Below are 25,018 nucleotides of genomic sequence, written 5' to 3' on the forward strand. Positions count from 1 at the left end.
AACAGAATCCTGATGCGGCCCTCAATGAAATAGAGTTTGCCGGGTTTAGAACTTGACCTTAAAAGTCTGTTCATGTAGATGTCATTAAGTAGCATCTACGATGTTATTGTTTCTGCTAACATTAATTAATTAGATATGGGTAAGCAATATAAGTAAACTTTGAATACTATTTTCTCCCAATTCTATATTTTAAATTAACACTATAGTACTAAAATTGGAATGAGCTAAATAAGTAATATACTTGCTATTGATTTTGGATTGTTTCAGAAATATAACATGTGGAAATTAAAGTAAAAATCTAGCCATCCATTTTTGATTTGTTTGTTTGTTTTTGTGATAATGCAGTGTATGGGAAATCAGATTAACTGGTAATAATGTTATACATAAGGAAAAATAAAATAAGGAAAGGCATTCCTGGATGAAGTTATTCCAATGGGGAGAAGAGGAACAGAAGCATGATCTTTATGCTGGTGCATAAATAGGAGCCTGTGTTCCTATTAATAGCAATAGCAATAGCAGTTAGACTTATATACCGCTTCATAGGGCTTTCAGCCCCCTCTAAGCGGTTTACAGAGTCGGCATATCGCCCCCACAGTCTGGGTCCTCATTTCACCCACCTCGGAAGGATGGAAGGCTGAGTCAACCTTGAGCCGGTGAGATTAGAACGGCTGAACTGCAGATAGCAGTCAGCTGAAATGGCCTGCAGTACTGCACCCTAACCACTGCGCCACCTAGAAGAACCATTAATCCTTCTTTTCTTCTAAATTCAGAACTCTTCTAAGATTCTAAGGATATATATATATAACTTGGTAATTGAAAGTTGTTAGTATTCTCTGTTATTGATTATTTGGCTATTTCACGTGCAAAAACCAAGATTCCAATATATATTTATTAACTTTTATGAATTATGTATCAACTCAAAGCTATGATTACCTATTTCCACACATGTACAAGGATTAAATAAGCGAAAATTAGCACTGCAGAAATATATAATGTTGAAATATAACTAGGAACTGCAAAGAAGAACTAAAGCAGCGTCCTGGCAAGCTGATCGGCAACAGCCAGAAATTGGTAACTGATCCTGACAATTGAATGTACCCCGTATAATATCTTCTACTGTAACTTAAACAGATGTATTATTCCATACAATTAGGCGTGCAGCAGATATAGTCAAAAATTGAATCCCACAATAAACCATTAACTATTGGAAAATGTAGCTAGTGACCATAACCTGAAGGATCAGTACACATTTCTTGACTTGGTTACCTTTTCATAAAGCTCACAAAATTAAATGCCAAAGTGCATTACTAGATATCTAGATTAACACGTAAAGCTAAGCTGGCTGGAGAAGCAATTTTGAATTAAAACAAAGAAAAGGCATATAGAACCAACTCATCTTCAGCTCAGACTTCATTGTATGATTAGAAATGCATAACTATGAGCCAAATTCTCAGTTAAAATTACACTGAAAGCCCTTGTTGATAACAGCAAGCCAGACTTCGGGGTTCGGGCCTGCCAATGAGCGAGCAAACATACAGATCTTGCTCTAACCACTCCCAATTATTGGTGCAAAATACTAACAGTTCAATCTAGCCATGCTGTCTGTCTGAATATGGCTGTTAATAAGAAGGGTGAACATTTAAATACGCATCATTTTTTAGAAATAATGTTAACAGGCAAGTTCACGTCAATTTTAAAATTTAGGTTCTACTCAAATACAACAACACTAGAACCGGGTTGAGCTAATATAAGTAAGCAAACTTAAGGGCAAAACAGATGGACTCACAGTAACAGCCCTGCAAAGTGCCTTAAGGATCTTAAGCCAAAAAGGATAAAATAGCAGGATACCATGCTGTTTTGCTAAAAACTCACCTGACACAGATGTGCAACCATTTTCTGGGAGTAGAGATGCAGGCACAAAAGTGAGAAGATGATTGCAAGTAACAGACTTCAGCATAACAAATAATACACAATTGTAAATGAACAGAAATATTGTGTGGAACTAAACAAATGTTCCTGTATTTCTTACCTCTCGTTTTGCAAGCAGGACATTAGGAACAATATGTGGTAAACAACGTCCAAGCATCAGCATGACACTTTTTTCACTATCAGCAATTCGAGACACCTAAAGTGCAATTTTTTGGCAAAGTCATATCCAGCAATTGCGTTATACAACATGTCTTCGATAAAAAAATTGTTGGAATTTCTTCCAGAAATTAGCACACAATTCAAATCTAAAATAAAATTCACATCTTAAAAATATTGGAGAAAAGTAAAGTGACTGACACAGTGGTGCTTTCCAAAGGGTATTAGATTAGTATGTACCTAGGTTTCAAAAAATGGTACCTAGATCGACACACTCATGCGACAATTGGGTAAGGTGATCAAATATTTTTCGGAGTATAAGACACACCTTTTCCCCCCAAAAGAGGGTGAAAATCTGGGTGTGTCTGAACAGAGCATTTTTGGCCTCCTGAAACCCTGCCCTTCACAAACCCTTCACAAAATGGACACGCAGAGGGTTTGGGAGGCTTTCAAAGTGCTCCTGGGGCTGGGGAGGGCAAAAAAGACCAAATAAAGGGCCATTTTTGCACATTTTTGCCCCCCTGTCCCCCAGGAACACTCTACAAGCCTCCCAAAGCCTCTGCATACCCCACCCCACCTTTTTTGCAGAGGGTTTGGGAAGCTTACAGAGTGCAAAACCTTTTAAAAAAAAATTACCTCTTCATAATCATGGTGCGTCTTATACTCCAGTGTGTCTTATTGTCCGAAAAATATGGTGGTTCCTTTGCTTAATTCTTATGACTCAATAGGAAATAGTATTTTACAAAAATAAATATACCTCTGATCCCAAACGGCTCTCTGCTGACATCTGGCAAAATGACAGCAATGCTTGATGGAATGCAGGTGATAACTTCCTGAAATAGTGGGATGGAAAGGAAATATAAAACAGAACAAAGAGTTACTTGTACAAATCTATTTATTTCACAATTACCCTAATAATTAAAAAATAAATGTTCAGTTTAAAAGTTTAATTAAGAATTCTATACTGGAGCCTGAACAATCTTCAGAAGTATAATTTACAGGATTCACTAAGTGTGTTGTAATATATTTTATTTAATCATGTTATTGAATAAAGCACAGCTGACTGGAATTGCTCAATATTTATTTATTTATTTATTAGACTTATATACCGCTTCAAAGGGCTTTCAGCCCTCTCTAAGCAGTTTACAAATTTTTTAGCAAATTGAGTTAGCAACTTGCCCCCACCGTCTGGGTCCTCATTTCACCCACCTCCTAAATATCCTAAACCTTAAACCATGACTTATTATTTATACAGTATGCTAAGCCAAGAATGAAAAATTATGTTATGGCTTGGCAAAACATGTAAACCTAGTCTGTACTTAGAGAAATATAATCTATTAATTTCTTAAAACATGCTGCAACTACAATAGGGAGGCAACTGAAAAATGATCAGCATGTCAAGATTCCTTCTATTACAAGTTACAATTTTTCATGGTCAACATAATCCTATGCATTTCTTGATTTCGTTCCAAAACATGGATAACTGATGGCCAATATTTAAAGAGAAATCTGGAGCGAAAAATGTTCAAATGGAATCCCATAACCTTAATGTACTACATAAAACCAGGTAGGGCATTTAATTAAAGGTGGAGATGACAAAACTCCTACTTCAAAAAAGAAAAAGAAAAGAAAGAAAGAAAAGAAAAAGAAAAAGAAAAAAAGAAAAAAGAAAAGAAAGAAAGACAAGAACCTTACAACATTTTTGTGTGTTAACAGTATAAATTCAAAACCTGAATGTAGTTGTTAAATCTATTCAATGTTAAATACAATATTTTACTGTAAAAACAAAGCATGGATGAATTTAACTAACCTATTAGGTTTATCAAAATGTATGGCAGCTTTATTTGATGGGGAACAAAAGGGAAATTTTTCTCTTTCTTTATAAGCAAAAGGTATTCCAATATCCTCTTTAGAAGTCCTACATTCAGGTTCCATCAAAGTTATTTCTTCTTCCGTTCTCCCAAGTTTATCATCATTGGTTGAACTTTTAATGTCTAAATATTTTCCATTATCATCTGGGAGCGTGGGAGGCACTTGGGCTGAAGATGGCTGTACTGTGTCACATACCATTGGAATAGACGTTTTTTGACTTCTCAAGTAGTCTATTTCACTGCAATAGAGAAAAGAAAAAAGCTTCTGAAACAAAAAAATTAGTATGAAATAAATCACTTTTAATGACTTTAGCTAGTTCATGAATAAATCTTTTAGAATATTTTATTGGGACACATCTACCACAAATGTAAAAATACAGCAATATTTTGTAGTGGCCCAAACGCTGTGGAATATTCTTACCACTGGAGATGAGAACTTGGTTTTGCTGGGTTACTCTAGGCCGGTGTTTCTCAACCTTGGCCACTTGAAGATGTCCGGATTTCAACTCCCAGAATTCCCCAGCCAGCGAATGCTGGCTGGGGAATTCTGGGAGTTGAAATCCGGACATCTTCAAGTGGCCAAGGTTGAGAAACACTGCTCTCGGCCCCAAGGGGGCACTCATTGCTGGAGGTGGATGAAAAGGTAAGATCTCATCCCTATACTGACCATATCTTGGTTCCTGTTTTGTTTCTTTCCATAGTTTTAAATTTTTAATATGCGCTGTTTTAAATGTTAAACAGCTTTGCTATTTATCTTTCATTATCTGTAAGCCACTCATAGCTGCCTTATCAGAAAGATGGGCAGCATATACATTTAATAAATAAATAATAAAATAAGCTACTGCCATGCTGGTATACTCATATCCAGCATCCCCCCCCCCCAAAATCTATTTTCTTGTCCTTTTGATGCATGAAAATAATTCTGACAAAGAAACCTTGAGGAATATAAATTGATTTTGGTAATGAAAGCTGTTAAACTGAAATGCAGAGAAACAAGTTTTTAAAAGCAGTTTAATTCAATTAGCAATAGCAATAGCAGTTAGACTTATATACCGCTTCATAGGTCTTTCAGCCCTCTCTAAGCGGTTTTACAGAGTCAGCATATTGCCCCCAACAACAATCCGGGTCCTCATTTTACCCACCTCGGAAGGATGGAAGGCTGAGTCAACCCTCAGCCGGTGAGATTTGAACAGCCGAACTGCAGAACTGCAGTCAGCTGAAGTGGCCTGCAGTGCTGCATTTAACCACTGCGCCACCTTGGCTCCATATTCATTTATAGGCATAATAAACTGAGATCGATACACTGGTTATGTACAGCAAATTGCTTATTTTGTATATATTTTTTTAAAAGGTCAACACATTAACATACCTTTCAAGCCTTTGTATCTGCTCCATAAGAGACCATTTTTCTGTGCTTAATGCATTAATTTGATCTTCCAATTTCTGCACCAACACGCATTGCTAAATAAAAATATGACCCCAAAATTAATTTAATTAATTGATTTAAATTGAATAAATACATTAATCTAATTTGCCATCCTGCAAAATGAATTATACCTCTATTGATTCTGATGTTCCAAATACAGGAATGTTTTCTAGGATAGGAGTAGTTGCTTCTAGTTCCTCCTCTTCTGGACCACATGCTACATCTACAATGTCTTTTGCAATAACTTGGTGATTTCCAAAATCCCGGTACAGTTGTAGCAAGTCTGGAGGCTTTGGAATGTTCAGTCCTACATCATCCCACAGTTCAAAATCCTTTATATATGCAAAATTAAAATATTTATGAGGTTCAGTACATCAAATGATAAAATGCAACTTCCAGAAGAGAACTTATTGGCCAGGTAACAATAATAAAAATAAATTTTACACTTCTCTATTACTTAATCATATACTGTTGGAAATCAGTTGTAGCTTAAAATGTATGATATAATTAAATTAAATCTCAGTTCTTAACATTTAAGTGACCACTACTGAAATTTTTGTTCAACATATGAAGGTTTCACTGATCATAAATAATTAGCTTAGTGAGATCTTTGATAAAACCAAATTGCATAATTCATGCAGCACAATTCTAGCTGCCACTAATTAAACATATTCAAACCTGCTCATTACTTTGGGGAGTACATTCTCCAACCTGCTACTCAAAATTGCAATGTACTACATGGCCTGGAAAATACACTGCATCCCTCTGACATATATAAATAAATGGTGTTTTTTACTGCTGGAAATAAGAATATTTAAGCAAGCTGGGGGAAGCTAGAAACCCCACAGAATTTTAAAAAATCAAGAAGGAAGAACTTTCAAAATATCATGTAAGCCACCAATAATTGTTAGATCGCAATGAAGTATGAATTGATTAAATATAGGAGAAAGAAGATTCATCACACTTAAGATCTACAAGTACAGACTGATTATTAGGAAATAGGAAAAATGGATAGCTATCAAGAACAGTCTGTACTACATTATTTTATGACACTTGTTTCACTAATATAAGATTTAGGAAAACTTCCTAGCTATATACAGTGTAGCTTCACAGTAGGTCATCAGCTTTTGATCATTCATGCATTAAAATCAGTTTTATTGGAACAAAATTAATAATACAGAATAGATGAATCATTCAAATTTATTATTTATATCAAGAGACAAAAAAGTATTTCTCCTTGTATTAAAAATATGGTCCTCATTATGCAGACCAGATACCAGTATCCATAATAAAATAGCTGATATATCTATTGATTTTGATGGAATTATTTCTGCATCCATTAAACGTTTTTTATGGGGGGCCTTTTTAATTGCAGTTATTCACAACAGAATCCTTCTTATTGATGTTTCAAAAAGAAAATTATATTGTTTTCTATCCTTTTTATGAAATTCATCTCTTGTCCCTTACATATCTCAGACCTAAGCAGGGAGAAAGCATTAAGATGGAGTGGGTGGGAATGAACAGAGTGTATTAAAAAAAATATTCCCAGCAATTTTAGGAACTTTATGTTCAGCGTTTTTTGTTGTGACTTATTTTTTCTAAAACAATGAAGCATTCAGATTCAGATCTAACACGTCATATGTTTAGTGCTTCATAAAAGAGAAAGAGAACATTTCAGGAGGGTGAAAAAGAAATCTATTTTCTTCTAGTGCTCCTGGATCTGGTCATCTGGAGTTCAAAACATCAGCGTTACTGTTCGGAATTAGCTTATTATTCCTTACTTTGAACAAAGCAATAACCCTACTTTAATTAATTTACACGAGAGATACACTATATCAGTGTTTCTCAACTGTGGCCACTTGAAGATGTCCGGACTTCAACTCCCAGAATTCCCCAGCCAGCATTCGCTGGCTGGGGAATTCTGGGAGTTGAAGTCCGGACATCTTCAAGTGGCCACGGTTGAGAAACACTGCACTATATACTATGAACAGAGAAACTTTTTTGAAAATAAATTAAAAATAACTAGACCATGTTAGGAACAAAAGGGGGAAAAAAAACCAAGCTCAGAATGTCACAAAGGTGCCATTCCAACTTACCTGATCATCATTCTCATCTGAAAAAGTTATTGAAGTAAGCTTGCATCCATTCTTTAACAGAAATTCATTGACTAAGAAGTTTAAAGCTCTTTTTTCAAGAGGTTTAATTGGTTCCTGGGAAAAATAAACGCATGTAACATTTAAATCTTGATATCATTAAAACATTTTCCTATTATCTTTAACAGATATTAAACAAGTTGATTACTCATTTCAAAAGAAAACCTATAAGCTTGGACTTGTACGCCTAAGCATGTTATTTAGTTAGAGATGGGAATGCTGTGAACATAACATTGCTTTACATCAGGGGTGGGGCCATCCTGAAAAATGTAAGGGGTTGTCCCGCATTGTTTCTGCCTAGTCTACCCACGTTGCTTCTGCCCGGTCTACCCAATGTGAAAATAAAACATCCCCCCCCCCCAACACCCCAAGGTCAGAGAGCCGAGGTGGCGCAGTGGTTAGGGTGCAGTACTGCAGGCCACTTCAGCTGACTGTTATCTGCAGTTCAGCGGTTCTAATCTCACCGACTCAAGGTTGACTCAGCCTTCCATCCTTCCGAGGTGGGTGAAATGAGGACCCAGACTGTGGGGGCAATATGCTGACTCTGTAAACCGCTTAGAGAGGGCTGAAAGCCCTATGAAGCGGTATATAAGCCTAACTGCTATTGCTATTGCTATCAGCCATAGCCCTGATGCGGCCTTCAATAAAATTGAGTTTGACACCCCTGCTGTACAGTAACAGCAGAAGTAGCATGTTGGATCACTCACCTGAATTTCAGGACTTGATTTATAATTTCTTCGTTCCTGCAAAGGAACTTCATTTTCTGAAAACAGCAATACATAAAAAAAAAAAACATTATTCTCCCGGCAGTCATGCACCACCTCTTTTTATTTTATCAAAATACAAAAAAACTGAGGAAAAGGTTTGGGTACACCACCTGCAGCCTGAGTCAGGTTGGCTCGGAGGGCCTGAATGGTCTCTTTTGCTTTCCGTAGTTCAAACTCCAGGACTGGACAAGGATTTGGATTAAACATACACAGGCATCCAATCAAGAATAGGGAAACAAAAATGAAATATAAAAAAGCAAGGATGGGTGTAAAAATAAAATACAATTTGTATTAGACAGAGCATGCAATCTTTATGGAATTCATGAACGCATGCAGCAGAGTTAGACTGCAGCAAACTGGTGAGAGATTTCTATGACTCAAACCTAATCTTAGTTGAAAAATCTAAGGTATCTGACATACCTTAGTACTATAGGTTTTAAGAAACAAAATGTACCTCTTTTTGAAAATCTTGAAAATTTCACATTACAAACGATTATTATATTCTAATCTTTTAAAGTTTTACCTTATACAAATGGAAATATGAGGCCATCTTGCTTTGAGGGAATAAGGAGAATATGTTTAAAATTATAGTAAAAAAAGAATTCAGTAATCTGTAATTACAAAAATGAAATAATTCATGTTAATGCCATTTACAAAGGATGTTTTAACTCCCATTTTGTGGCATGTTATGTCAGTTGAGTAGAGAAGCTTATCATGTCAACTGAGTTCTTAAATATCGGCAAACATTGAAAAAAATATTTCTTTTCACAAAGAACATTGATTTCAATATTTAAGTTACCTGAAATAATTTTATGAATCGTTTTCTGCCTAGAAAAGTGATTCATAAAAGATTATCCAATCTTTGAACATTTCGTGTAATTGATCTTGGTTAAGATCTTGGTTAAGTACACTAACAGGCAATTATTAATTAGCTTCTTTACAGGTATTTCTTTATCATTAGAAATATGACAGATTTTTTTAGAACTTTTTTTCTACAAATGCTCTATTTACTGGTAATACTGATAGGTTAGTAATAGAACTTTATGGAAAAAATATTCACTCAGTTTGCATTTTTCTTCTTCAAAAACAGAAGGCATAATTAGAGTCCATCACAACTACTACACGGAAATAAACTATTTGATGCACAGAATTTTGATGCAGAAATATAAAAGCATAACTGAGGATTTGATGGAAAAGTATAAAAAAATCTGTAGTAGTCAGCAATGCTGATCTGCAAATATTTCTGTGCAACAAAGTCTAAAACCAATGTGGATATTTCGCATATAAAGTAATATCTTATAAGTTCTCAGTGTTTTCAGCATCTGGATAAGCTTATCTTTTGAAAATTTAATTTAGTTTAAAAGAATTTATGACGGGCAACGTTTCTTCGTTAAAATGTAGGAACGCATGGTTACAGAACTATTGCAGATCAGAAATGCCCTGCAACAGGATGATAAAAATGTTTTTATAAGAAAAATAGCAAAAACAGAAACAAAAAAAGAATTGTGGAGAAGCTCAAGAATTCCAATGAGAAAACTGAAGTTCAGTAGCGAGCACAGAAATCCAGAAAATTCATATCACATATACCTGCTTTAAAATCAGATGGCAAAGTATTTCCATTACCTAATTATCACAACAAACTACACACGGAGCAGATTTTATAATTATGCCTATTTGTTTTATTAAAACAGTTTACTCTGCTGCATGGTTTCTCTTCGGACATCTTAATATTTTGAAACAGCTAGTTAATTCAATAGCATATCCACAATGACTCATAGCTGTAACAAAACACACTGTTCATCCAGAATTAAGTAATTTATATTTGGCTCAAATTAAAGCAGAACAGAGTTCAACTTAATATGGAACTAAACAAATACTTAATTCTCTTATTCCCACATTCACTTTAGGAAAATGATATAATGAAGTATACCTATCCTAAAATGTTCATGTAATAATAAATGAGTTAGACTGGGATTCAGGCTTTAGACGTGTACTATAATTTACTATCCTAAAATCCTACCCAAACCCATTTCCTTTTTTATAGATCCCACCCTGGGCCATTTTTCATAATTGTCACACAGGTGCCCATGGTACATAAATATGCAAGAGACTTTCACTTGTTACTCCTTTAAGGCTTTTTTGGAATTAAACTGCATTTACTAAAAGAGATAGCTACGTATTCGGAATTCAAAGAACTAAATCTTCAGAGGTTCCACCTCTGTCTACAGTAGTATTTGCAGCAGCTATCGTTTTTGCAATGGACATCTGAAGGTTCACTAGCTCTGGAAATAATTGTATAATCAACACATATTTTTATTACGTAAACTTAAGAAATGCAATGTTAGGTTTGAAAATTGTCACAGTTTTTTAACATGATTGGCAAAAAACAAATTACTTAAAGTTTTCCAAGATGTCTAATTTGCAATGGGCTACATTCAAATATCATTATTAGCAAAAGGATATCCAAACTTTTGGAGCTGATGAAATTTTGACAGTGCTAGGAGCACCATCACAAAATAGTACCATATCATATGTAGAGCTGGTGGAGGGGAACAGAAAAAGAAGATAAATTCAAAAAGGGAAGTGAACGAGGAAAAAACAAACAACAAAATAGAGAGAGAGAGAGAGGGAGGGAGAGAGAGAGAGAGAGAGAGAGAGAGAGAAGAAGAAGAAAGAAAACCGATCTATGCATACATTCGGAGAAGAAGAGCCACAAATCTAACAAAAGAAAAAAAAAGAGATAGTCCTTTTCCAAAGTTAGGTTATCCACCCATATACCCATTGTTTTCTTAGCTATTATTTGTTGATCTCAGCCTGGGTTTGAGATGGGTGGAAAACAATGATGCTCTGGCAATTAACAAAATACTCCTTTCCATATCAACATCCTGAGACTAATCTCAAGGTGGAGATTACTGTTAAATAAATGAAACAACAATGACGTTCTTCTCATTTTCATTCTCATCTCTAGTTATTAGGACTGTGCAATCAATTCCTTTAAAAAAAAAACCTTCAAAATGCGTGAGATTATGGGTGGGCATCTTTTCATAAACAGTTAAAGCAGCCACTACTTTTTTTCTACTTTATGTATCTGCTCTGGAAAGTGATTTTAGCTGTCTTATAACTACTGGGTGTGAATGGTGGCAGATTTGCATAAATAGAATAGTCATGTTTATAACCACTAATATATTATAGAATTGAATGTATTTCCCTATCATTCTGAATCTGGCCAATCAACATAAAAATCTCTCCGTGGAGATTCGAACCCTCACCACCCTCCAGGCCTTCCGCAAAGCCCTTAAAACCTGGCTGTTCCGACAGGCCTGGGGCTAAAGAGCTTTTGCCCCCCTCCTCGAATGGTATGGTTGTTGTGTGCTTTTAAATTGTGTATTGTTTTGTTCGTCTTTTTTATCCCTTATCTGTATCCCCTTCCCTGACTTGGATTGTGAGCCGCCCTGAGTCCCCTTCGGGGAAAAGGGCGGCATATAAGTGCAATAAATTCAATTCAATTCAATTCAAAATGCAAAAAAGTACTGTATCATATTGTTTTGCTTTTTACTGTTGTATTAAGAGTTGCTCATATTTGTACCAGATAAGTGATTTCTTACCACAAAGAATTTAATTCCTGTCAGTACATTTTTATGAAGCTTTCCTAATGAATAAGAATCTATTTGCAAAAAAGTAAAGTAAATTGAAAAAGTTGTATTATTTAAAAGAACTTGAGCTTCTTGGGAACACTTGTACTACCACTGACTTGTGACAAGTACAATAAATGGAAAAACCATGCCAGAAAATAATTTATATAATGAACTCTATTTTAATGTGAAGAAACAAAGATGAGATGTTAACAACGTTAACCATCCATTCAATAACTTGTTTCTAGACAATACTCTGTAAATGAAATTTATAACGTAATATTAGACAGTGTGTGGTTTACAAACATTGATACCAACAAAAAATTCAACAGGGAGCATGATTTGTGCAAAGCCCACTTGGCACCTTATCTGAAATTTTACTCACCAGCTACTCGCTCGTCAGTTTCCCTATTTCCATCATCTGAATATCTTGCAAAATCCAAGGAATCAAGAGTGCTAATGCTTCCAGCTCGATCTAAAGAGAAAAAAAAGAGAGGGGGGGGGAGATATCTTTTGTTTTCAAAAAGGATAAAACTCCTGCATATGCAAAGGACAATTTTCATGAGAGTTGTGTATTAGTTTTTCCATGACCTACAATGAATTTCATTCTAAAAAAAAGGTGATTTGCAAAAGGTTTGATGACTGACTTCACTAGAACCATGAAGAAAATTGACCACCTTTCAAGTGTAATGGCATCAACTTTGATAGCCAGCTGGTCTAGTAGTTAAAGCACCAAACTGGAAACCAGGAGACTTGAGTTCTAGTCTGGCCTTAGGCATGAAAGTCAGCTGTGTTACCTTGGGCCAGTCACTCTCCCTCTCCGCCCAATCCACCCTTTAGGTAAGGAGAGGAGGAGGAGGAAAGAGTATTATGTATATTTGTAACCTTGAGATTTATAAAAATAATAAAGGCAGGATATAACTAAATTAAAAAAAATAAACTTATCGTACTTATATTCATAAAAATAAACTTATCTGTTTTCCTTTCATTTGCCTTTTCCCACAAATGTATTTATTTAGAGACAACTTTCTGAATGCAAACGATGCAAGCATAAAACTACAGTAGTGAGAAAAAGAGTGTGAATGGTTTAGTACAGGTGTATCAAACTAGCGGGCTGTGGGCCAGATGCATCATGGTCAGGCCACGCCCACCCCAGCTCTGCGAATGGGAAAAACATTGTGAAACGTCATGTGATGGCAATATGATGCGAGTTTGACACACGTGCTTTAGTATGAACTTTTCTGTAATCCTGAAGCAGTGTGATTGATGCACATTCTGATATGGGCTTCACTGAGATTCTATTAATAGATTGAGAGATTCTGGTTAAACAAACCACACCCCAAAGTGTCCTTTTATAGCTGTACAGAATACACTGGATCAACATTTACTGTTTTTGTTCCAAAAAGTAGTGGATCCCTAGCACAATTAGTTCTTTTTAAGAGGCAGGCAGAAAGGAAAGCAGAAGCACAGAAACAATAAACATAAGAGAGGAATATAAGCATTTTATGGACAATGTATTTTATTCTCTAATATCAAAGCCAGCTGCTTCCTTTCCATTTCTCTTTAATCCCATATGGAATTCTTAAGGATGCTGGAATTTTCTTGATCAACTTGGAAATTCCCTTTACTGAAAAAAAACTATTGCTGAACATGAAGTTAATAAAGATTTAAGATGATCTTAAGAGGTGGTGCAGTGGTTGGGGTGCAGTACTGCAGGCCACTTTAGCTGACTGTGATCTGCAGTTCAGCGGTTCAAATCTCACCGGCTCAAGGTTGACTCAGCCTTCCGTCCTTCCGAGGTGGATAAAATGACGACCCGGATTGTTGTTGGGGGCGATATGCTGACTCTGTAAACCGCTTAGAGAGGGCTGAAAGCCCTATGAAGCGGTATATAAGTCTAATAAATAAATAAATCTTTAGAAGTGAATCTTTAGCTCAATTAGTATTTGACACAGGTGACCTTGGAGCAAAGAAATAAACTTCGGCTTGATTTATTATGGACTCAACCACCACCCCCAAACCCCAATTTGTACTATGCTATGTCTGGATGAACCTAGGAGGGCGCACAAGCAGAAAACATTTAACCATATCCAGAGACAGAATTAACTACTCAAATCAATCCCCCAAAGCAATTGTGCATTATCTTCCAAAGTACCAGGACCAAAAGGATTTCCAGAATGGTGGGCAAATTTTGTGCCATAGAATTAATCGTCTGAAGTTACTGGATCTGACTGTGATATGTCTAGTTTCAGTTACAAATATTTTTTTTAAATAGATATTTGTACTCTATTCTTTGCTCAAGCTTTTGCTTTTTGGTCAATGACCATATATTGGCATAAGAAGCAATAAATTTGGAAACCTATTAAGAACTTTTAGAGTCATCATATCAACTTACTTAACAACGTAATAACAGAGGTCACATCTTTCTGGTTACAGCCAGATATTACCTTTACATTTTTGATCAGTTTCTTCCTGGTAGAATTCTGCTATAAGGAAATGGGTTTCTCTTCATTTTTTAATTCCTTTTTAGTCACTCAAGGCCACTTCCTTGAGAGGATTTATGTCACTTTTGTCAGATTAGTAATTCTATTTAAACATTGCTGAATTTATTGTGATGCTTTAGTTAAAGATCAACTCTCCCTTTCCCAACACACCTAAATCCCTGTGTCCATTCCAAGAACCATATTGTATTGAACATTTTTCTCACATAGATATATTTATATGTCAATGTGTGAGACAGTTTCTTTTCACATACCGTATTTTTCCGAGTATAAGATGCACCTTCCCCCCCTAAAATTTGGGTGCATCTTATACACCGAATGTAGCTCTGCCCACCCACCGCCCCCCACCCTTTGGTTTCTGCCTGCCAGCAATTTACCTCCTTGTAGCGAAGGAGAAAATAGGGCTTGAGGAGGCGGTAATAGGCTATGGCAATCCCTGCAGCCTGAAACAGCTGATCATCAGGAGCCCCATCCTGAAACTGAAAGTAAAACTTGCTATTTGCCGCAACAATTCGGCACAGGCAGATTTTTCCCCCCTAATCAGGCTAAACTGAAACAGGCTGTTTGCTGCAAGGAGGTAAGTCAATAAATGCCTATAGAATGTTCAAGTTATTAGACTTATTTTTTAAAGACTGCTTTATTATTGTTCTAGGCAACTTAACAAAATGAAGTATATAAAAAAATCTGTTCTAGAAGTTACACGAATGGATTGGGAAAAAAAAAAACCTAATTGCTGAACAACAGAGAGGATTTGAGAAGGGAGATCCACTGTAGAATCCCCAACATACATATAATTAAAAATTAAGCAGCATCCCACTTAGGTGGCAGTTTCTGATTGTAAAGCTTTGATTTAATCTAGAGGCCAAAACTCTAAAAGACTCTGCAATGGACCATTGTCTATTACCACCGATTAACAGTTTCTGTCATAACAACATTCCTTTCAGAGTAAGATATTGAATTAGTGGGTAGTTTTTTACCTCTATTCCAAACCCAATAATGGTAAAATGAATATATTTTATATGGTAGTGCAGTATTTTGAATTAAGAGTCAAAAAGGTATGTTGCTAAACAAATAAGGAAGTGTTGACCTAATCTTTATTATAATTTCACAAGATCCTAGGTAAAGTGTATTTAGGGTTTAGGAATTGCAAGTAATTAGCATGTGTTCATTGATGTGTGATCCAAAACACTTTTAAAGCCTTTAACATGAACTACGGCTAGCATTTTTGCCCCATTTTTAATCTCTGTATTAACTGTGTATACAAACAACTTATCTGTTCAGACTTCTACACAATAGCAGACTTAATAGACATGGATGATGTGCGAACATGTTACATGCTACATGTTAAATATAGTTCAGAGACGAGTGCTCTAGGCAATTGCCCAATGGAACATTTTATTTAAGATAATCAATCAAAATATTGGATTGTGCAAAAAGCTCTTTAAACTGTTGCTGGCCTATCAATAAACATTGTTACTGAATGAATTTACAGCTTCCAAAATTGGGAGATTACTTCCATCATACCAGGTTCCATAGAAGCATGCTAAATTCATAGCTCATAATATCCAGCATAATATCAATGTAATTCTAGAAAGGTTTCTCTCCCCCTTTTTTGCCCATAAGGTTTTATTTTATTCCAGTGGTCTTAAAACTTTCTGAGGTGACCTCAGGTATACGTTCTATAAGAAGATCAACTTGGGTAACATCCTAACTTACACTGTTAGGAATTAATTCAATCAAAATTCTGAAGGATGACATTTCAGGTTATACTATGTTTCTCTTCTGTGTGTGCAGAGAACGAAAGCGTTATAGGCTGATATTTTCCTAAGAATGAACACACAAGTATTCTATTAGTCCCCCACATCAGACGGCAGTTGAAATATTTGTACCCCCCCCCCCCAGGAATACAGTACTCTATTAACTGCTAGTCTTGTGCTATGACAATTATTTACCTCTGTCATCCCAAGATGAATAACGTTTTTGTCAGCTGGGTTAATTACTGCTCACCAGAGGCTGATTTACATGTGACTTATGATAAGTGACTTGGAAAAAAATCTGCAAGCTTAAATGTTTGTGTAAAGGTTAATGTATAAGGAAAGAGGTGGATTCCTTGATGGCCAAACACTTGGACAGAATTTCAGCACTGCAGACTCTTCTACTTTAAAGTCTCTCTTCTTTCTGGTTACACAGAACAGAACTATTATTCAGTAACATGCTTTCCCTCACTTATTTTATGTTGCAGTACAGACGCAAGGTTATTATAAAATTAAAAATTAGTTGTAGATGTAGTAGTATGACTACGTAGTAACAGCCAAAAACAACGAGTCTTATATGGGCGTGGCAGTTGAATATTTGTCTAAAATCACTCTTGAACTACTGTGTTTCTTCAAAAATAAGATAGGGCCTTATTTTCTTTTCACCTCCTGAAATAAGCGCTTGGCCTTATTTTTGGGGAGATCTTATTATTTTTGAGGTTGCAGGAGGCAGCGAGTGTGGTCACCTCATGGTTGCTGCTATGTTGCAATATTTTCAGGGAGGGCTTATTTTCGGGGGAAGATTTATTTTAGCACATGCGCTCAAAAGCCCGATTGGGCTTATTATCCGAGGAGGTCTTATTTTGGGGGAAACGGGGTATCTTGTAATGTGTTTAATAAAGACCTGTCTTTAAATTATACAAGAAATGGCCTGTAATATCAGCCTTTTTATAGCTCTTTGAGTGTAAGAATTAAAGAATGCAGAAAAATAGTTAAATTTTTAATTACCTATTAATTAAATTTTAGTTATGCTAACTTAACATTAAACCCTTGATGTACTTTGGTAACAGCTAAAAGTATTTGCATCTGGCATTATTTTGGTTCAAGATTAAAGTCATTTAAGAGCCAATATGTTTACAGTTTTGCCTAATCAGAGTTTTGAAGTACTATTTCATTGACAAGCAAATGACATAGGATAAACTGCTCCAGCTCTTGGGAGTAATTACATCAAGTCCTCTGCTTTCTATTTCACGTGTTTTATGAGCTGCAATCATTTCCTCATTTACAGTGAAAGGAAAATATGAAGCATGTCTAATGAATATAAATACACTCTATTTTATTAAGATGATAAATGATTTTTTTTCTTCAAAGAAGAAAGTTTTGGGGTTTTCCATTCCAAAATACCTTTTCTGAGTCCTTCACTTGTAATTAGTGGTGAACCATTAACAAGATCAGTTACTTATTACCAATAGTGAAAACCATTTACACAATCATCAGTGAAGATAAAACAGGGAAGCAACAAAATGAGAAACAACAAATAGGGTATATAAACATAACATTCTGGTTCTCCAAATCAGCCAACATAGTTTACTCCATGTTGTTAAATATATGGGGTAGTTAATATGTTATGTAAACGCAATCATGTTAATTTAATGAACCATTGTCCAGTTAAGCACAAGCTTTTACAGAAGGAGAAACAAGAAAATTTGGCTAATTTTTCTAACCTCATTTTCTTTATCTTTCTTGTTACTTTATTTCTTAATAGTCTTAGCAAATAACATTACGATACATGGGTTAAAAAGATGTTGCGAATGTAATTTTAGCTAAAAAACTAGCGATAACATTTATCAAAAGGCTTTTATCAAAGTTTACTAAAAATCTGGTGGACAAGCAGGGGAGCAATTGGGTGAGCCTACATATAAACTTTTGCTGTTGTCGATGTCCACATGAAATCAAAGATATCTAGTGAAGGACAGGACAGGCTAAACAACAGGAAAAGATCAGCCAGAAATTCTGGTGTCTTTTACTGTAAGGATATGTTCTATGTACAGATAACGCCCAAGGCAGAGAGCTGCAGGGTTCTTTGGCAATATGCTCATAGTCAATTTATGATCACAATTGAGCCCAAAGTTTTGGTTAAAAAGTGAGACATTTGTTAAGTGAGTTTTGCCTCATTTTACAACTTTCTTGCCACAGTTGTTAAGTAAATCACTGCAGTTGTTAAATTAGTCACACGGTTGTTGAATGAATGTGCCTTCTGCGTTGACTTTGCTTGTCAGAAGGTTACAAAAGGTGCTCAAATGACCCCCCCCCCCACACTGCAACCATCATAATTATGAGTTAGTTGCCAAGTGTCTGAATTTTAATCATGTGACCATGGGAAGGCTGCAATGGTAGCAAGTGTGAAAAATGATCATGAGTCACTTTTTTGAGAGCTGTTGTGTTCTGTCCCCCCTTCTCCGCTCGTTCAAAGACGACAGGCAGGCAGGCAGACAGACTTAAAAGGAAAGAACTTTATCAGCCTTGGCTCACGCTGGCTGCGAGCCCAAAAATAAACATAAATAAAGTCTCTGGCAAGAAGATAACAGAATGCAAAAACAAAGATCTCTTACGGCCAAACCAGGTGTACAGAAAGAAAGCAGATAGCAATAGCAATAGCAATAGCAGTAGACTTATATACCGCTTCATAGGCCTTTCAGGCCTCTCTAAGCGGTTTACAGAGAGTCAGCATATTGCCCCCAACAATCTGGGTCCTCATTTTACCCACCTCGGAAGGATGGAGGGCTGAGTCAACCCTGAGCCGGTGGGATTTGAACCGCTGACCTGCTGATCTAGCAGTAGCCTGCAGTGCTGCTTTTTAACCACTGCGCCACCTTGGCTTCTCCAAGTGCCTCTCACAAACAAACCACGACCAATGAACAATGAACGAACGACGAACGTTGACTTCTGCAACCAGGGCGTGGCACCATCAGTCCTTTTATCTCCAGAAGACCACCCTAACGAGCTCCAGCTGCCTTGTTATTCCTGCATCCCGACTCAACTCACAGCAACTTCTGCTGAATCACAACATGTTGTAACTTTGAACTGTCACTAAACGAACTATAGTAAGTTTCAAGTTTATTAGAATTTGTATGCCGCCCACTCCCAGGGGACTCTAGTGAGTCAATGACTACTTGTATTACAACCTACAAAACAAACTGAACAGTGAATATGCCTGATGACATCCCTAATTTACATTAACCAAATTATCAATAAACAAAGTCCTCAGTATTTGCAATAATAGCAAGTACTTAGGAATAAAATCTTATCAATCACTAACCTCGCTATTAAGCTAACAAAAACCTTACAAAACTGTACCACATACCATAGTCGCCCATCTCATAAGTTCTGTCACATGACATCCTCACAAACTGATCATTGTATGCTACTAAAAAAATCAAATGGTATCAAATCTCATATCTTCAGATTCTTAAAAAAACCACGAAGAAATAAATACCACATAAGTTCAACATGTACCATGACATCTACCCCTGCCTTAAGGAAAATGTATTTTTCTAATATAATACTAAATTAGGTTCATCATTTTTATACAATGCTAAAATTAGCTTTGAAAATTTAGTACCAGCTGTACTGGCAAATAAATATTCATATGAGCAGTTTTAGTAAGCAGTATATTTAAAGCCTATGTTTTGTTAATTAGATATTACACTGTACTTTTTCAATTCACAGAAGGAAGAAGGTGAGCTGGTCGATCCTACATTGCCTGTACAAATAGCCAAGTCACATGTATAGTATTGTACCTTATGTGATCCCAGCACCTTATCGGTATCAGATATTGAGCTGATTTAGTTTGCTAAATAAGTCACACATATGTGACTTACTATCCACATATTATTGGCTTAGAAAAAATGTCTAAACTGAAAAATAACATTATGGTTTAATGTTATTTGCAAATACTAAAAAGCTCCTTATTATCATTAATATAAGTGACTGAAACAAAGAACTAAAATTACTCTTCATAGTAACAGAAACATGAAGATATTTTGCAAAAATTCTACCATGGATGTAATCTGGCTGCTGCAGATGTTTCTGGGCATGCAGATGTGTTATTTATGGAAGCTTCTCAATAGAATCACAAAATGCTGTTCTCTCTCTAAACCGCTGAAGTGCTTAAAATATTCTACCTGGTTTTGTACAGTGATGCATTTCTTGGCAGTTATTGTGTTCCTTACAAGCATTTGCATGGCATCATTTACATAAAGTCTTTCCTGACTCAACGTTATTAGATAGTTGCCACCTTATAAGATATGTTGCTGACTTCCCAGTGTATATTTCTTCATAATCTTCCAGTTAAAACCAGAAATGACTTAACATTTTTAAAAATCTTATCACTATATTGTTACTAAAGATTAAAAAGATGGAGACATTTGCATGGAAACATTTCTTATTATTCTTACATTAAGTTGAACAGGATTTACTGAATATTGTCCAAACATCCTCCCACAATCTGAAGCTATTAGCAATATACACAACACATACATTTTCAATGAAACTTCTATTATCTAATCCAATATCTCAACATTAATTATACCACCGCAGTATTCTAAAACATGTACCTGCATTGATATTTCAGGATGTTGTCTCTGAAAGAGCAAAAGCTAAAATCAATAAAGTGTATTACCTTAATATCTTTATTTTGCCAATGGTTTAGTACAGATTAAAAACTGCTGCTTCTTTAGCTATGACTTTTTAGTTTCTATCAAATTGCAAATGGAAAAGGGGAACCAGAAAAACTCCAGTTGATTCAGAACTCAGGGCTGGTTTTACATACTGCTTTACAATATTGAGGCTTTTGAACTTTGATATTACCAGAGACTCCTGAAAATATCAAGAAAATAAATGATCAAATCGATTCCGAGTTCTTACGTGGTGACCATGACCATGCTCAAATTATCACATATTGGACGTATTATGTATAACCAAGCTCTCTTGAGTAATCTATAATGCTGAGTAATCTATAATGCTGAGAATAATGGAAAGAAAAAGGGACCAACCAGCAGCATAATGTATGGACATGATTTCAGTGGTAATGGGTACAACCATTAGAAAACCTGAAAAACCAGATAAAGGACATAATGCTGGTAATCAAGTTGAGGTTGACTCATTAAGAGTCAACACCAACTTACGGTAATTATCACCATCAATCGTACTATGTTTACTCCTAGTTTGTTCACTAAATCACCACTGGCTGGAGTCATGCAGGAGGGTAGAATAAAACCAAACACATAATGACTTAGAATAAGATTGCATACCCGTAACAAGTTCATATGATAACTTCCTAAAATTAGTTCTCAAGAGTCTCTCCCAAACGTATCTCTGAATCGAAATGTTTGTGACAAAGGTGAAAGTATTGGGTTTGTGTGTGTGTGTATAAAATTCAGATGATCAAATCAGCTGAAATCACAGGACTGCTTTTCTTTTCTATGGTGATGCGTGAACTACTCAAAAACTTTAAACTTACGCTGTATAATTCAACCCATCGTGGCTCTAAAAAAAAACCTTGCCATGAAAATGGTAAAAGCCTCATAATAGGTAGCAATTGCAATCTATGTCATCTAAATCAGTGGTCTCCAACCTTGGCAACTTTAAGACCTGTGGACTTCAACTCCCAGAGTTCCTCAGCCAGCAAAGCTCTTAAAGTTGCCACGGTTGCAGACCACTGATCTAAATGATCAACAGTTCATACATGGTGTCAATGAAGGAGAATATTTGCAGCTTAGTGGTTGAAATGAGGAATCCTTGCTGCTCCCTGAGCTTGTTTTCTTGCAGACATCTCATTAGCCTAACTAGGTAACCTCATCAGCTGCCAGTAAGGAGTGCTGTTTGCTGTCAGTTTATATTCTGGTGTCTTACATCATAAAAAGTTTTTATTTTCCATTTTCATAGCATATAATCACATGTATACTATTACATAGTCAATATCAAGTTATATTATTAAGTACTTACATCAATGCATCTTACCATCAACTACCAAAGGGAAAAAACCCCTCCAGTTATTGGCTCTTCTGCTCTCCATACACCATATTTATATCTTATCCGACACTTTCTTCCCCTTCTCTCCTCCCCCTTTCTACATCCTTTCCTCCCTCCATCATTTTCTACTCTACTTCCCCTTCCTTTCTCCTTCTCCTCTCTCCCCTTACCACTCCTCCTTATACACCTCATCTTCCCCCTTCACCCTCTCTCCTATCCCTCTCTTCCTATCTTTCTTCTCTCCTCTGCTTCCCACTCTTCTACATCCTTTCTTCCCTCCATCATTTTCTACTCCACTTCCCCTTCCTTTCTCCTTCTCCTCTCTCCTCTCACCACTCCTCCTTATAGACCTCATCTTCCCTTCATCCTCTCTCCTATCCCTTTCTTCCTATCTTTCTTCTCTCCCCTGCTTCCAACTCTTCTACATTCTGTCTTTCCTCCATCATTTTCTACTCCACTTCCCCTTCCTTTCTCCTTCTCCTCTCTCCCCTTACCACTCCTCCTTATAGACCTCATCTTCCCCCTTCACCCTGTCTCCTATCCCTCTTCCTATCTTTCTTCTCTCCTCTGCTTCCCACTCTTCTACATCCTGTCTTCCCTCCATCATTTTCTACTCCACTTCCCCTTCCTTTCTCCTTCTCCTCTCTCCCCTTACCACTCCTCCTTATAGACCTCATCTTCCCCCTTCCCCCTCTCTCCTGTCCTTCTCTTCCTATCTTTCTTCTCTCCTCTGCTTCCCACTCTTCTACATCCTTTCTTCCCTCCATCATTTTCTACTCCACTTCCCCTTCCTTTCTCCTTCTCCTCTCACCCCTTACCACTCCTCCTTATGCTCCTCCTCTTCCCCCTCTCTCCTATCCCTCTCTTCCTATCTTTCTTCTCTCCTCTGCTTCCCACTCTTCCTCTCATTCACTTGGTGTATTTCAGCTTCTGAGCAAACTCCCTTTTGTGCTGATGGTATTTATAATTCCATTTCAATATACATAAAAAAGAAAAAAATAGCAGTATACATGTACAATCATCGAACATCCCTCCACCAACTTAGTAAACCCCACTCCCTACCCCCCTTGATTGTCTTGTCAGAACATAAACTGACAGCAAACAGCATTATTTAAGGCAGTGTTTCTCAACCTTGGCCACTTGAAGATGTCCGGAACTAGAACAAGCATGGACTCCAACTCCCAGAATTCCTCCACCAGACTCAAATATCAGCAGCTAGAAAAGATGGCTGGGGAATTCTGGGAGTTGAAGTCCCGGACATCTTCAAGTGGCCAAGGTTGAGAAACACTGATTTAAGGTAATGAAATGACTGCAGAAGAGGGACGATCCTCCTGCCTTTTTACTACTCCGATACCAAACGAGGGGAATTGATTGAAAATACACCCCCCTCCGTGAGCCAAGGTCAACCAAGGGCCGCAAACCTGGCAAAGGGAAAGGAAAATAAGAATAAAAAGAGAGCCCTTTCTAAGCTTCCACTTACGGAGCTGTCCGGCGCCGGGCTCCTTACCGCCTCCGACCATGGCTATCATCCCTGGAGGAGCTCCTGAGGCGGAAGGAGTCGGGGCCAAGGGTCCGGTGCCGCCGCCGGCGCTTTGCCGCTCGAAGTTGCCCGGGTTGGAGAAATAGTCTCGGAGGCGAGGCAGCTCCCGGCCGCTCTCCAGCAGCTCCGCGTGCAACTCCAGCGCCGTCAAGACGAACTGGTCGCGCAGCAGCTGAGCCGCCAAAGCGTCCACCGGCACCCGGGGAGGCTCCTCGGCCTGTGAAGGAGGCGGCGGCGGCAAGAGCGGCTGAAAGGGTGGCGAAGAGGAGACGGAAGAAGAGACCGGGAGAGGAGCGGCCGAGGCGCCGGGGTCGCTGCTGCTGCTGCCCCCCGGCCTGCTCTCCTCAGGCTCGGACTCTTCGGAGTCGCTGAGGAAGGGGTTCACCCCCCCGCCCCCCGCCGCCGCCATCTTGGGAGGAGAAGAGGAATTCCTCCCCCCCCCCGCCCCTCCCCTGGGAGCCGCGCGCTCTTCCGAACCCCGTTACCACAGCAGCCGGCGGCAACCCACCAATCCCTCTCTCGCTAGACCGCGCCCGGCCCGCCTCCTGTCTTTCTGAGCCCGGCTTCCGCATAGGAGCTCTCGCGAGATCCTCCTCGCTGCATTTCCGGTTCCTGGAGATACTGGCAGAGCTGAGGGAATTGCTAGTTGTGGTGGGTGGGGTGGGGGGGGGGAGGGGGCGTTCGTTTAAATACGGGCGGTCTTCAACGGACCCCGATTTTTTTTCTCCCCTGTGGCTAAGTGGCTTTTTGGCCCATTTCACGACTTTGCTCGCCACAGTTGTTAGGCGGATATCGCTGCAGTTGGCGAATTAGTTAACGGGGTGGTTAATCGAAACAGGTTTTGACTTTGCTTGTCGGAAGGCCCCAGTGTAGGGGGTCGCGTGACGTCAGCACAGCGTCATAAATTTATGAGTCAGTTGCAGTGGTGGGTTTCCAAAAATTTTTTAGAACCTCTTCTGTAGGTGTGGCCTGCTTTGTGGGAGTGGCTTGCCGGCCATGTGACTGAGTTGGGAGTGGCTTGGTGGCCATGTGACTGAGTGGGAATGGCTTGCCAGCCATGTGACTGAGTGGGAGTGGCTTGGCAGTCATGTGACTGGGTGGGCATGGCCAACTTACAAAATGCAGTGAAACTCACTTAACAACGCTCTTGCTTAGCAACCAAAATGTTGGCTCAGGAACTCTGGCATTTGAAGCACACAAGTCTTAAAGCTGTCAAGTTACAAGACCCTTGCACCCCTAACCCTTCAGAAAAAAAA

At 37.7% G+C, this 25,018-nt stretch overlaps 1 protein-coding gene across 7 annotated transcripts in view; it reads right to left on the reverse strand.

Annotated features, from left to right (window-relative positions):
• RELCH (RAB11 binding and LisH domain, coiled-coil and HEAT repeat containing) overlaps window positions 1-24,181 on the reverse strand; it is a 62,201-nt gene extending 38,020 nt beyond the window's left edge. For 3 of the 7 annotated variants that reach the window (XR_015695699.1, XM_087707569.1, XM_087707571.1), the window contains exons 1-11: window positions 23,703-24,181; window positions 12,320-12,409; window positions 8,413-8,484; window positions 8,243-8,298; window positions 7,479-7,592; window positions 5,514-5,714; window positions 5,326-5,417; window positions 3,896-4,195; window positions 2,843-2,918; window positions 2,030-2,125; window positions 1,873-1,896 (exon numbers count right to left, since the gene is read on the reverse strand). Coding sequence is in view for 6 of the 7 variants with exons in the window: in XM_087707569.1 (XP_087563695.1) it covers window positions 1,873-1,896; window positions 2,030-2,125; window positions 2,843-2,918; window positions 3,896-4,195; window positions 5,326-5,417; window positions 5,514-5,714; window positions 7,479-7,592; window positions 8,243-8,298; window positions 8,413-8,484; window positions 12,320-12,409; window positions 23,703-24,171 (1,590 nt within the window). In the remaining variant the exon portion in view is untranslated. The remainder of the gene's footprint in view (window positions 1-1,872; window positions 1,897-2,029; window positions 2,126-2,842; window positions 2,919-3,895; window positions 4,196-5,325; window positions 5,418-5,513; window positions 5,715-7,478; window positions 7,593-8,242; window positions 8,299-8,412; window positions 8,485-12,319; window positions 12,410-23,702) is intronic. The other 4 variants (XM_087707572.1, XM_087707573.1, XM_087707574.1 and 1 more) reach the window with 3 other exon arrangements.
• Window positions 24,182-25,018: the final 837 nt, after the last annotated feature.

This window comes from Thamnophis sirtalis, unplaced genomic scaffold (genome assembly GCF_051295495.1).
Source record: "Thamnophis sirtalis isolate CommonGarterSnake01/CBP01778 unplaced genomic scaffold, rThaSir2_p1.2 scaffold_2, whole genome shotgun sequence".
NCBI lineage: Eukaryota > Metazoa > Chordata > Lepidosauria > Squamata > Natricidae > Thamnophis > Thamnophis sirtalis.